The 15309-nt window shown below is 32.0% G+C and overlaps 1 protein-coding gene across 1 annotated transcript; it reads left to right on the forward strand.

Annotated features, from left to right (window-relative positions):
* Positions 1-588: 588 nt before the first annotated feature.
* LOC129286391 (G-type lectin S-receptor-like serine/threonine-protein kinase At1g11300) lies at positions 589-13777 on the forward strand. The gene is made up of 8 exons (XM_054922355.1): positions 589-874; positions 10358-11608; positions 11705-11830; positions 11970-12136; positions 12567-12777; positions 12898-13138; positions 13237-13387; positions 13478-13777. The coding sequence occupies exons 1-8, from the start codon at positions 589-591 to the stop codon at positions 13775-13777; spliced, it is 2733 nt and encodes a 910-aa protein (XP_054778330.1).
* The last annotated feature ends 1532 nt before the right edge of the window (positions 13778-15309 follow it).

Below are 15309 nucleotides of genomic sequence, written 5' to 3' on the forward strand. Positions count from 1 at the left end.
GAAGTAATTGATTTCTTTAATAAAATTCATATGAATGTTCCTCTTCTTGATGTTGTGAAAAATTTTCCATAGTATGCAAAATTTCTCAAGGATTGTTACACTAACAAGAGAAAGTTTAGACCTAATGCTAGGGTTCAATTACCCTCTTCTATTAGTACAATAATGAAACCTCAATTACTCATCAAGTGTAAAGATCTGGGTTCTTTTACAATTCCATGTAAAATAAGAAATACCATGTTTTCTAGTATCTTGATTGATCTTAGGGTGATTATTAATGTTATGTCTTTGTCAACTTACACTTCTTTGAAGCTTGATTGCATGCATAAGACCCCAATGATATGCCAACTAGTGGATAAGACTTTAAGAAAATCATTTGGTATTGTTGAGGATTCAATTGTTTGTATAAAAGACTTGCTATTCCAATTGACTTCTATGTGCTAGATATGTCTAAGAGGAGAAAAGGGGATGATGTGTTGATTCTTGGTAAACCCTTTATGGGAACAGCCCTGTACTTTAATTGACATGGATAAGGGTACTTTGCTCTTAAAATGTGGGGAAGATCAAATTAATTGCAATATATATGAGGCAATGAAGAGGCCTTTTGAGGATTATTCCCTACTTGATATAAATGCCATTGACACTTTACTTGATGAGGTTATTGAGCACTATGCATTTCCTTCACTTACTCATGAATCTATACTTGCTACTGCTTGTGTTTCTTGCTCTTACATTGATACTTTTGTGTGCCAAAATTACTTAAATGTTGATGTATACTTGAATGGTACCTCTTCTCATGAACTATTTGATGATGATAAAATGGCTACTATGCTTGAACTTAATGGCCATGAGAAGGGTATTATTTCTTGTGATGTAGGTACACACACTAAAGAGGCTAATCTTTAAGAATTTTCTCCACTCGAGCTTGATGTCCATGAGATTCTTAAGCTATTGGAAGAAAATTCTTCTCTTGAAACCCTTAAGGCTGTGTACTCTCTTAGTATTTTGGAGGAAACCATAGCAAGTAGTGAGGACTTGAACAAAGAAATGAGATAGCACAAGAAGTCAAGGAGGTTGATTTTCATAATTCTTCCATTTCTTTTGGTGATGCTTTTGGTGATAGTTTCTCTTCTATGCTTTCTTGTACTTGTGATGTTGACAATTTATGCATGGTTTGTCGATAAAAATTTTTCTCTCACTTAGATTCATTTTCTTTAGACCAAAACATGCTTGAGGAAGGTTCTTTTATTGCTCTTGTAGGTGTTCAAAATAATACTATTGAGACTTCTCATGGATTTGATGCATTTTTCATTGAGGTGAATGAGGCCGCGACTATTCAAGAAGGAAATTAACAAGTTCAAGCTTTAGAATTTCAAGATTTCTCTCACACAAATGAAAAGCTTGTTATTGAGTTATTAAAGGAGATCATTTCATGTGATCTAGAATTGGATAAAGAAAAGGAGTTGTTTGCTTTGAACTTTATTAATTCATTTTATTTCATTAATGGTGCATTTATTCATTCACCACTACTTAATTTAAATCCATCGATTGAGTTGTTTGATTTTCTAATTGTGCAAGGTCAATGCTTTGTTACTTATATTTTAAGACCTTTGCTAATTGAGCCTAAGCCTCCGGATGGCTTCAAAGGAGAATTTTCCAATCAATGCGTATGGAAGGATCTCAATTTCATCATTAGAGATTCCACCACCTATTTTGAGCTACCATGATAAGGTTGTATCTCTCTAACCTTGAGCTTTTACCTGTGTTATTTGATATATTTGATTATTGGGTATGATTTAAGTGTGGGGGAGATCAACCTAGTAGAAAAAGTTAGAATTTATTTGCTTTATTTTATTTATTTCTTTTTGGTTATTTGTTTTGTTTGAAAAAAAATTGTACCATACTTTTATCATGCATGCATCCATTTTAATAATCTTACCTTGTCCCATAATTAGTCTATACATACATTGAGGACAATGCATGATTTAAGTGTGGGGGAGAGAGATAAACATTTTGTTTTCTTTGTTTTATTTTGAAAAAAATTCAGAAAAATTTTTGTGCTTTGTTTGGTTTTGTTTTAGGTTACTTAATGACTTAGCTATTTGAATGAATATTTTGATGCTTGAGATGTGGTAGCTTTTAGGATTGAATAGGTGTGAAGTGAACATTCTTTTACCTTAAATTAATGGATTAGAGTGGCACATTATCCTTTCATGGAAGAAGCCAAATACTCATGTGTGATTAGTTCCTTAGTAATGTTACCCTCTTAAATTTATTTCACTTCTTAATTAAAACCACATGTCATGCAGTTGCTTGATAAGAAATGAAAGATGGCATTCATATAAAAATAGCCAAGGGCCAAAAGTCAACCCAATTATTATTGATTATCCTTTGTTAGCTACTTTGAGCTTTTGGTTTGATTCTTTCAAAATAAATATTCATCCTATTTTCCAAATGGATGCATGTTACATTTTTATATCTTTTTAATATGCATTGTATGTCATAAATCAAAGGAGTGGATTTTTTTGTTATTTTTCTATCCATTACTTTTTATCCCCTATTGTCACACTATTATTTTCATTGTTTTCTCAAATAGTTAGGAGGAACCAAAAGAAAAAGAAAAGAAAAGAAAGATTTGAAAAAAAAATGAAAATAAAAACCAACAAAGTTGCTAGAAAAAAAAAAGAAACAAAAAAGGAGAAAATAAGGTGAAAATAAAAGAAAGAAAAGAATAAAAAGTTGCCTAGCTAATCTAGTTCCATTTGTTTCATCAATTATTGTCATTTCTCTCCGTCATCATTATGTTAAGGTGTCTACTTAAATTGAATTAGGTTATGCTTTGCACATTAGGAGATGTATCTTATTCATAGTCTACTTAAATTTCTTAGTCATCCTTTCATTACTCATATTACAACCAATAAAGTCCACTTAATTCTTGATTGCAAGTGCTATTTAGTAGTAGAGATGTAGAAGGGGTACAAACTTATGGTAGGATTCATCCTAAGAAATTTTGAGTGAAATTAAATACCTTAAACACTTTGAGTGATGAGAGCAAACAATTGACTTAGTGAGGCCTACTCTTTGACATTAATTCTTGGCAAAGGTTTCCTTGTGATGTGCATAATTCTTTCATAATTATTGCCACATTGATTGATAATTTGTAGAAATTCTTGATCTAGTAATTTAATGACTTTAAACATTGTTCTCCTCTTGTTCTTTATTTTAATGTTTCTTTTGGTATCATTTTCACTTGATTTTGCCCGGAGGGCAAAAAATAGGTGGAATTGATAGAACATATTTGTTACACACTTATCTATGTCAATTAGTACCTTTTTGTTAATTTTTTATCATCTCAAAGTGTACTCATTGCATTAGATTTAAAAAATTTCCTAAGTGTCTAGGTTCAGTGCATCGGAGTATTTTGGTCCAAAAATGAACTTTTAGGAAAATGTTCAAGAAAAAATTGACAAAGGAAACTTTATATCCAGTTGATGAGTGGTCAAATTAGATTTTTAAAATTTATTTTGGTTTGGGAGTAATTAAATAAAAAGTCAATACTTTCCTAAATCTCTTAGTTTGACCTAATTTTTGGTTTACTTTTGTGTGAAAATTTTTATATAATTTTGTGCAACCTGAAACTTGGTTATTTCAATAAATTCTTCCTTCTAATTATGAATTTAATTCTAGGCTTTAATTGTATTTTATAATGTCACATTTTATTTAATTGAATTATGTGATTTACATGACATAGGTGGCATGTGACTTGTGCATCAATTAGGCAAATGGAGTCAAAAATCCATGGGGTCAAATGCTGATGGTTTGGATGTGTAAGGGCTACTATTTGGTGATTTAGATTAAATAAAATTATGGATGACACATGGGATTAATTGTACACATTGGAATCATCTATAAGCTAATAGGAGGGTGCCACTTTGCAAGTGTAATAAAGCTCCCATTTTTCATCTATTTTCTTTTCTTATTTTTTAATTAAGCTTCAGCTGATGGGGAAACACTCAGAGCACGTCCCACACCCCCCAAATTGATATTTAATAAGCCATTTCACTCATCTCTTCTATTCTCTCTCTAGTTCATCTTGTTCTTCATTTTCTCCACCTTCTCTCTACTTTCTCCATTTTTCCAGCATCCATAACTCTTTATCCATCCATCAAACTTCAAAAATTCTTCCACCATTCTTCTTCTCTCCCTTGGCCAACCACAACCGAACCAATTGCAAGGGGATTTAAAGATCAATCCATTAATAGACACCTTCAACCTCATGGCCTCTTGGAGTTCTTACAGGAGTAATATGTTCTTGATATTTTCTAATTAAATTCTCCATGAAATCCTAGGGGAAAGTTGATGGAAGAAGAGTTTTGAAGTCTTTACTTAGCTAAGCTCAATTATTTCATTCTCTTGTTTCAATTTCATTTGAATACTGTGTCCAGGTTGATTAGTTCAATGTAACTTCAGTTTCATAGTTTGTGATAATTGGTTATATTGAAACATGATTGTTGATTTAGTTTCTATTCCCTTAGAATTCTAGAATTTTAGCCACTTGAATGAATTTCATGACAATGTGATTTTTCAAGTGGTTCTTAGTCTTGCATTAACCTAGCATTTGTTATGTTTGGTAAATGTTTGATTAAATACTTGAGTTGCATAGTTTTGTGCTTGAGTTACCTATGAACCAAGGCTGTTGGGGAGTGAAATATAATTAGACACTTGGTTAATTTCAAAGCTAAGCTAGTGAAATACCTAAGGGGATTGTAATAGCACTTAGAGAATTGAATTAGTTAAGCTAGGTTACTTAAGATAGTTGTCTTAAGTAAACACTTTTTTTAGCCAAGGAAGAAAGGTTGAGTGAGCTACCATAATCAATTAGGGACTAAGATTCTTCCATTAACAATACCTAGGTTCCTATTTTAATAGAACGTCCAACTATCACACTCTTAAGTTAGTTTGCATTTAATTCATTAGGTAATTATAGAGACTGAAAGTTACACTTAAAGAAATGTAACTGGGTTAGGTACCTTAAATAGGCTAAGGAACCGCTTAAGGGAGAAGTGATATATGTTATTCTACCTTAGCGTGCTGAAGTGGTCAATACTTGGAAAGGTAAACAAGAGTAAAAGGCATGATCTCGGTGGGAGTTCACTAACGGGAAGGTGTGAAATTATGATATTTTATGGCATACTGCTAGTACTCAGTGTTGGCTTTTGTATTGTGAGCTTAGTGCACTAAAGTGGTTAGTGAATTGAGTGTTTGACACCTCTTAGTGAGGAGGGAATCTGACATATAAAGTGTGAGATTGAGTGCCTAGGTTAAGTTAGCCCTCACATAGAGAGTAAATCAAGCTAACTCTGAGAGAAAGTTAGTTTTAATTGCTCAAAATTCATGTCGAATGAGCATAGATAGTTAGGTGAATTCAATCATGCCTTAGATTATTTTTTATGTCTATAAGGGTACAAGTAGATATAAGGTTGACTTGCAAGCTAAAGAGTACCAAGGGGCATTCTGTCGATCAGGAAAGGTCATACCAACCTATATCATGCAATCATGCATTTTAATGACTAAATTATATGTTATGTTTAATTTATTATTCATTTATTCAACTATGGCTTACTTTGTAATAATAAATGTAGATTTCTTGCTTCTAAAACTGTGGTTATCTCACCCCTTTTTATTATAATATTTACAAGTCTAGGCGAAGCATCCAGTGGTGAACAGGGATAGGAGCAAAGCTAAGGGTTTACCTGTGATTTGTAAAGAAATGCAATTCCATGCTTTTAAGCAAGTACAGTGTAATATATTTAGGTTAGGGTGCCAGTAGGATGTGACTATACATGTATGTGAATATGTGAAGATTATGTGCTTGTGTATGAATTTTTGTTTGCTTGTAGACTTGTGGCTAAGAAACTTGGTTATGGTGTGTGATTTTAATAGATTTATTTGGTAGACTAATTTTTCACTACAAGAAAAAATATATATATATATAGGTATACATGTGAATATATGTGAGTCTATAAGCAAATGCAAAGTGGTTGCATTGCGAATTATGTGCTATGGGCAAACATACACTTTGGATAGAGAGAGTGGGTGTATGGGCCCTGTGAGATTCTCTGAGCCAAGTGAAAATGTTCAGCACGTATATTTATTTGAGCATATGGTATTTGAATTGGTTCTTAGCCACTGTTGTATGATTTGTGAATTTTGAGGGCTTCAAGTCCATTTTGAAAAATGGCACCCGGGTGGTCAAATTTTAATATAAAGGGTTTTTCAATCATTTAAATGTTTTATCAAGTACTTTTAGTCCTATTTGATGTGTCCAAATTGTTCACACTAGTTTGTAACCCTTCAGATGAGATTTGAACAATTTTGAAAATAGTTTTTTACCAAAAAGCTGCACTTTTACATCCTAGTGTTCAAATTTCAATCCGACTATTAGATCTTCCTGAAATTTGGGTCACAAGTAAAAAATTGTATAATCTTTGTATAGGCTTTGAAATCACCTTGATTGGACATCGAACAGAGAAATGACATGCTCTAGAAGTTAGCTCAGAGATGCTGTCATTACAGCAATATAATGCTATCATGACAGCAACAATTGCTGAGGTTGGGATGCCCATAAATTTTGATCCGACAATTGGATATTTTTGAAATTTGGTACACTTGTAGTACACTTTGAATGTAATGTGTGGCTCTAAAATCACTCTGATTAAAGGTCGGATGATGAAATGATGCACTTCAAAAATTAGTTTAAATGTGCTATCATGACAGCAAAAATACCAAACTTGTAACGTGTTCAAATTTTAATCTGTCCATTGGATCTTTGTAAAATTTGGAAGACTACTAATATTCATTAAAAGTGACATGTGAGCTTTGAAATTACTTCAATTGAAGGCCAGATGGTGAATCAAAACCTCCCAAAAGTTTGCCCAAGAGGGCTGGCATGACAACAAAATTAATGCTATCATAACAGCAACTAATTACCCTTGTTTATCCAATTTGCTTCCGTGCACTATATAGTAATCTTTCAAACTTTTTAAGAGGTTGTAAATGTTTATTTTTCTATTATATAGATTTTTTGGCAATTTAAATGGTTTATTTTCTAAGTTGGTTTTGAGATTAACTTCTTAACCACACTTAAATTATTTGGTTGTGGTGTGTTTTTATTAACACTCAGGGCAAGTGTTATAGTAGCAAGAATACCTTTTCTTCCATGAAGGATTAGGATCAGCATATAAGTCCAACATGGACATGTGTATACCTTGGTTGATCCAAGTGTTTATCAAAGGTGACTTTTAAATGTCATTGCCAAAAGTCCATTTTTTGGTGGCAACTTTTTTAGTGCCACTAAAAAGTCACTACCAAAAGTCATTTTTTGTGTAGTGTGTCACTGACATGTGCTGATAAAACATTCATTACATCAATCATGTTTTGCATTAACTTAAATAATTATGCTAATATAATCATATCAAAGGAGTCTTTAGTCACATGACTTATTATCTATATTTTAATCACTATTTGTTATTATCTATATTAGTGTTAGTTTTTCTAACAAACAAATAGTAATTACCAAAATATGATGCATTTAACTACTTCACATGACTGAGAAAAATAATTAAAAGTAATTTGTATCACTATAATGGTAAAGAATTGTAACTACTTTTAAGATTTCCTTCCAATTAAAATCAATATATATGAACCAATTAACAATGGTTGGTTCAGTTGGTAAAATTTAGCCCATGACTCACAAGGTCATGGGTTCAAATCTTGCCATTAATATGAGGACCTTATTCATGGGCAATTTGTAAATATCGCTCAAAGCGCTCTTTGAGTTTAGAGACACGCCTTAATCTTGATGAGCTCCTAGGATTTAACTCACATAAATTTTTATTAAAAAATCAATATATATTAATTACCTCTAATTTCTTTTTGTATAATCTCTCTCTATAATATAATTTAGGGTAAAATGGTAATTTGGCCCTTAAAACATAAGCTCAAGAGTATATGAGATCCAAAACTCATTTTTTATGCATTTTAACACCTAAACATTAAAATCATACCAAGCTTTCCCCTACCATTAACTTTGACCATTAGTTAATTAGAAAATTATAAAAAATAAATTCAAAAATTATAAAAAAAAATAACCAAAAGAATCACAGAAAAGAACCTAAAATTATAAATTTCTTTATCCTTTTTTATAATTTGTGGATCATTTGCTATGATATATACCTTTATTTTTAAGTATATATTGCGTACTTCTCGTTCAATTTCATATGAAACAACTTATAAATATATCAAACTTGTTCAATTTTAAAGAAGCACAAATTTCTTTTTGACCAACCACAAATCAAAACAATGCAATGACAATCAAAATGTGGTTGATGATAGAAGAAAATATATATACGACACGTAATTTTATTTCCCATTCTTTGTATCAACTTCTTTTAAGGGACAACATTCAGTCTTTCATATTGATTTGCGTGGTTAATACTTTTTCTTCTGAGCCAGATCATGTTCACATCATGACTTAAGTCTACCTAAATTCAACAATACAATTTTCAAAATCAAATCCAATAATAAGGAATTATAGCATATGGTTCACTAGTTTTTATATTGTTATTTTATATTTTATATTCAAAAAAACATAGATAATCTCTATAATTTCATTCAGGTTTTGCTGGTATAATTTTAAGGATTTCAAATAGTCATCAACTATTGCCAATATAAAATTTAACACATAAGTAAATGAAGTTGCATTGATTCTTGTATCATTCATAAGGCAATGTTTCTTGTCAAATGGATTGTGACTACAAAATAAAAGACAAATTTGAATACCATCAAGCACGCCAATATGTCTCCTATATATTTATCTAAAGACTTTAATTTTGATATATTTATTTGTGACTTTGTGGTCTCCTCACTAACGTTCTTTTGGGGACATTCTTTGTAGCCTATCAAACTTGACTTCAAATGAAATAAAACAACAATGAAAGTTTGGTCTTTTCTTTCACTGCACAACTTCTTTTACATGACAACTTTTATTTGTATTCTTCCTAACATTTTCTTATGGGCCAGACCATGTTCCCATAATGAGTTAAATCAAGGCAAATATAAGCAACTTTTACGTTGATTGAGATATTTTTATTCTAATAATTAACACTTTAATTATCTCTAAATTCTACTAACAAATTTTCATTAAAAGTAAAATATATATATTATGACATTTATTAGTTCATATTTGTTTCTTCAATACAATAACGATAATATACACACACTCACTGTTCGCATGTGAAATATTTCTATGATTACATATTATGAACATATTATCTTTAATTAGTATTAATAATTAGAGTTTATAAATCAAATTTACAAATTGAGTTTTAATTTTGTTAGGATGTCATCCTTCAATATAATTTTCCAGAATGCTTTTTCTTTTAAATTGCATATAATTACTTAGATTGAGTGTTGTGATTTTTTGAAAAATGTGTAATTTTAAAGACTTTAAAATTCATTAATTCTGTTTAAAAATTTAATAAATTTTTAACTTTACGTCTATAAAATATACCTCCTTTTAATAACATCCCTACATTTTCAAATGTAAGAGAAAATAAGCAATTCATGCAATTGAAAAAAAAAATTGTTAAGTATTATAATTATATCTGAAATTAAAAATTTTGGACTAAATTTTTCCTGTAATTGATTAAACAAATTTGTCTAGTGAACATAAACATTGACTTGATAAGGAAAAATTTGGGTAAAATGTAATATACGCTTCTTAAAATCTGTAGTTTTCTTATTAATAAAAATAAAATAACACATGGTAGTTTTTCTTATATTTAAAAGTAGAGGGTACTTTCTCTCACTAACATTTAAGGGATGGAAAAAGGGAAAAATTATGATAAAAATTTAATAAAATGATTTATAAATAGGACAAAAAATTTATTCTCTCACTACTTTATAAATAAGATTGGAAGTAGTAATCCCTTGAGTGTATAATTAATTCAATTAAAAATACGAGGGAGTACTATGTATTAACATATGTAACTTTGTGTAAGTTCCTGTGTAATGGAACTTTACCGCCCAATTTCTACGATTCCCCAAATTATTGATATGCCCTCGTGAGTTTTTTGGATGTGTGTGTGTATTAATGTCGTACCCGACTCCCACTGCTAGCTGGAACTGAGAGAGCGGAGATAGAAATGGGGAGTCATGGAGAAGATTAAAAAAGCATTACTCTGATCGCCTAAGGCCATTAATTTGATCTGCGCTACTGGAAGAACATCCAAATTTAATCCTAGAGGTGAGGAAATAGGTGGATCAGTATTAAGAATCATGTGTAAAGATATTATTGTAGGTGTCTTGCTGCTCATTTCATGCTTCTATTTATATTCCGGTTCTTCTATAGATTTTAATGACTCGTTTCAATTAATCAAAGACGCTGATACTGTAAGCTCAGGCAGCTTCAAACTTGGGTTCTTTAGCCCAATAAATTCAACCAATCGCTATGTTGGAATTTGGTATCTAAATGAATCCACAGTAATATGGGTGGCTAACAGAAACAACCCTGTGAGAGATTCTTCTGGGGTTTTCACAATTTCAGAGGATGGCAACCTGGTGGGGTTGAATGATCAAAATCTCACACTTTGGTCATCTAATGTGTCAAACATTCCTCCCGATTCATCAATGGCTCAACTTCTAGACACTGGGAACCTTGTTCTGAGTGATAACACCACAGGAAAAACACTATGGGAGAGTTTTCAGCATCCTTCTGATTCATTTATTCCAAAGATGAAACTTGGTACAAATCCAGGAACAGGCGAAAAACCAACGCTTCTTACTTCTTGGAAATCCCCTTCTGATCCATCCATAGGTAGCTTCTCTGCAAGTCTTGAACATTTGGATGCTCCTGAAGTTGTAATCTACAATGGGTCTAAACCATATTGGCGTTCTGGTCCATGGAATGGCGGGGAATTTCTAGGAGTGAATGCTACATACGATAGGTCTAAAGCATATGCTTCTTCAAATCTTGACGGATTCAGTCTAAACGAAGACAATGGTACATATTGCATTTCTTTTGATCTGGCAAGAACTTCTCATTTCGGAGTCTTTAAGTTGAGCTCAATAGGAGAATGGGTTATAACGGGATGGATCAACGAGAAAGAAGTTAGAAGATGGAGGATTCAACACAATGAATGCGATGTGTATGGTCAATGTGGAGAGTTTGGATACTGTAATCCTGAAAGCACTCCAATTTGTAGCTGTTTATATGGGTTTGAGCCCAAGTATCCAGATGAATGGAATAAGCAAAACTGGAAAAATGGTTGTACAAGAAAAGAACCATTGCAGTGTGACAAGAGGATTAAAAGTGGAAGTGAAGATGGGTTCAAGAAACTAGAGAGCGTGAAACCACCAGATTTTGTAGAGCAATTGCAGGTTCCTGATGAAGAAAATTGCGGAAGGAAATGTTTACAAAATTGCTCTTGTTTGGCTTATGCATATGATTTAGCCATAGCATGCATGTTATGGAATGGTAAATTAATTGATATTCGAACATTCGCTCCTAAAGGTGTTGATCTTTACATTCGTCTAGCAAATTCAGAACTCGGTATATCTTGTAATTCCTTCAGTTTATTTTTCCACTTTCCAAGCTCATATCAATCCGATAAACTTGTTTTATTCATATTAATGCACAATGTTGCAGATAAAATAGGAGATAAAAGAAGGGACAAGTGGAAAGTGATAGTGATTGCTATTTCTTTAACAATCGGAGTCACTGTTTTTGCGGCATGTTCTTATTTTCTATGGAAAATTGTTGCCAGATCAAAAGGTACATGCACTATATATTCTGGCCACTTTAATTTAAACACTGTTGCACTAAATTATAATATTAGTTTCTAAGTTATTCAAAGGGATCCACAATTAATGATGAGTGGAGTTAATTCGGATTGACATGTTGTTTAATACAGGCAAAACGAATCAAAATGGTCTGAGTGAAAGCATGATGATAAGAGACTCGGGACAAGAAAAACTAGAGGAGCTTCCACTGTTTGAATTTGAAAAGCTTGCAATTGCGACAAACAACTTTCACGGATGTAACATGATTGGTCAGGGAGGTTTTGGTCTCGTATACAAGGTAAAACTGAGTCAAATTAAATATATTCACATATATATATATATATATATATTCTCTCCGGAACATGATATAATTTATTTTCTAGAAACCTTACTTGGTTCAAAATATAAAGCATTGGGTAACTTCATAATTGTTTTTACTACTATACCCTTACTTTATTTATTACTCTTTTGAAAAAAGTAGGCATTGAAATTTTAATTGTTATTATCAAGCTCCTTATATAGGATATTTAATGATGGTAATTGAAAAGATGTAAGGGTTTTTTTTTTAAGAAATTAAGGTTTCACTTAACATTATTTTAGAATCATGAGTTAGTTATCAATGTCATATATTATAATTCAGAAGGAATATATATATATGTTGTGGGTGTATGTAGATGTACATCTACAATTAATAACAGATTCTTTAATTTTTATCCATTTTCTTGTAGGGAGAATTGCAAGATTCACAGGCCATAGCTATTAAAAGGCTTTCAAGAGGCTCTGGGCAAGGCCTTGAAGAATTTATGAATGAAGTAAAGGTGATATCTAAGCTTCAACATCGCAATCTTGTAAGACTTATTGGTTGTTGTATTGAGCAAGATGAAAAGATGTTGGTCTATGAGTACATGCCTAACAAAAGCTTGGATGCAATGCTCTTTGGTTAGTTCTTGTTATTTTCTCATCAAATGGGATGTTTCACTTTGGAGGTTTTTAGATATAAGTAAATATGATTTTGGTTTTGGTCACCTCATGAAATTTTCTTCCTTTCTTCCTCTTTAGATTCAAGGAAAGTAGTAGTCTTAGATTGGAGAAAACGCTACAGCATAATTGAAGGAATTACTCGAGGATTACTTTATCTCCATAGAGATTCAAGATTAAAAATAATACATAGAGATCTTAAGGCAAGTAATATCTTATTGGATGAAGAGCTAAATCCAAAAATATCAGACTTTGGCTTGGCAAAGATTTTTAAAGGCAATGAGAATGATCAAGGAAACACTAGAAGGGTTGTTGGGACATAGTAAGTTTCACAATGTCACATTTTCTATAATGATATTTTATTTCATTATTCAACGATATAGTGAAATTAATATGCAAATAATGTGTTTGGAAATATAGCGGCTACATGTCTCCTGAGTATGCAATGCAAGGATTATTTTCAGAGAAATCAGATGTCTTCAGTTTTGGAGTGTTGTTGTTAGAAATTGTTAGTGGGAAGAAAAATACTAGCTTCTATCATCAGGAGATGTCCTTAAGCCTATTGGGATTTGTAAGACTCATTCACATACAATTTTGATTTTCAAGAGTCTTATGGTGGTGTATATATTTAATGATTATACCATTGGTTTGATATTTGTAGGCATGGAAACTATGGAAGGAAGACAATGTTAAATCTCTGATAGACTCGAAAATATATGATCCAAGCTTTCATATGGAGATCTTGAGATGCATACATATTGGACTTCTATGCGTACAAGAACTTGCAAAAGATAGACCAAGTATGGCCATTGTGTATTCAATGCTTAATAGTGAGATTGTGAATCTTCCTTCACCAACACAACCTGCTTTCACAAAGAGGCAATGCACTATGAATTTAGAATCTTCTCAACAAAGTGATCATGTTTACTCCAATAACACTGTCACACTTACTAAAATTTAAGGAAGATGAACTTATTGCTATGTTTTCAATAAAAGATTGCTATTCATCTTATAAGTTTTTAGTGGATTGTTTTTTGTTTTGACTATGTTATTAATTGGTGGGTTTTGAAAATTTCTGTCTAATATTCCAAAATATTTGGCCACTCTTATGTGGTTTGTAAATTTTGGGAGCTTAGGATCTATTTTGAAAAATGGCACCCGGGTGGTCAAATTTTAATATAAGGGATTTTTCCATCATTTAAATGTTCTATTAGATACTCCTAGTCCTATTTGATGTGTCCAAAGTGTTCCCACAAGTTTGTGACCCTTATGATGAGATTTGAACAAATTTGAAGACGGTTTTTACCAAAAGCTACACTTTTGCATCTGAGTGTTTAAATTTCAATCAGACTGTTGGATTTTTTTGAAATTTGGGTCACAAGTAAAATTTTTATAATCTTCATGTGAGCTTTGGAATCACCTCAATTGAACATCATACAGGGAAATGGTACACTTCAAAAGTTAGTCCAGAGGTGCTGTCATGACAGCAAAGTGGCTGAATTTGTAACACGCACGAATTTCAGTCCGTCTGTTAGATCTTTTCAAAATTTGGTATGCTAATAGTACTCTTTAAAATTGACATGTGGGCTTTGGAGTCTCTCCGATCGGAGGTTAGATGATGAAATTGTGCACTCCAAAATTTGGTCCAGAAGTGCTGTCATGACAGCAACTTTATCCATCTTGTAGAGTGTCTAAATTCTAATCCAACTGTTAGATCATTTTAAAATTTAGTGTATTACTAGTAATCATTAAAAATGACATGTGAGCTTTAAAATCACTTCGATCGGAGGTCAAATGGAAGAACGGCGCCTCTCGAAAGTTAGCCCGGGAGAGTTGTCATGGCAGCAATTTAATGCTATCATGACCGCATCTTTTTATCCTGCTTTCGTCTAACTTGCTTCTATGTGCTATAGGTAGAACCTATAAATTTTTCTAAAGGTTTTAAATTTATATTTTGTGATGGTATATTTGTTTAATGATTTAAATGATTTGTTTTCTAAGTTGGTTTTAGGATCAACTCCTTAACCACACTTAGTTTATTTGAATTGTGTAATTTTTGGATAAAACTCGGGGTAAATATTACATTTGGGTAGGTCACCTCTCAAATATTAGAGAGCTTAGTGTCACGAGGCTAGTCGTGCGGTACTTAAACACTCTTTTAAAAGTGTAAGCCTAATTTGGATGAGAAGGAGAATGCTCAGCTAAGTTGAGGAAAGGGAAAACTTGAGGGCAAAGGATAGTTGAGAAAGTTTAGAGAATGTGAGAATAGTATTGCTTTGAAAATCCAAGATGGTTTACAAATGAGGAAGGGTGAGGTATTTATCGACCTCCCCTCGAGACTAGAAAATTCCTACCTCCTTAATGGACGGTGGAGATGAAATCGATCTTATAGTTACAATTGATTCTCTAGAACTCTCTCTTAGATATTTACAACAAATATCTAGATATTTACATGAAAATATCTAGAGGCAATATTAAAATATTGAGGCTAGA

This window comes from Prosopis cineraria, unplaced genomic scaffold, assembly GCF_029017545.1.
Source record: "Prosopis cineraria cultivar Desert tree isolate PC_DT_omini unplaced genomic scaffold, ASM2901754v1 PC11, whole genome shotgun sequence".
Lineage (NCBI taxonomy): Eukaryota > Viridiplantae > Streptophyta > Magnoliopsida > Fabales > Fabaceae > Prosopis > Prosopis cineraria.

Coding starts and splice junctions, on each gene's coding strand:
- LOC129286391 (XM_054922355.1), top strand. CDS start 589: ATGAAGAGGCCTTTTGAGGATTATTCCCTACTTGATATAAATGCCATT. Junction 12,137..12,566: donor GTTTTGGTCTCGTATACAAG/GTAAAACTGAGT, acceptor ATTTTCTTGTAG/GGAGAATTGCAAGATTCACA. Junction 13,388..13,477: donor CCTTAAGCCTATTGGGATTT/GTAAGACTCATT, acceptor TGATATTTGTAG/GCATGGAAACTATGGAAGGA.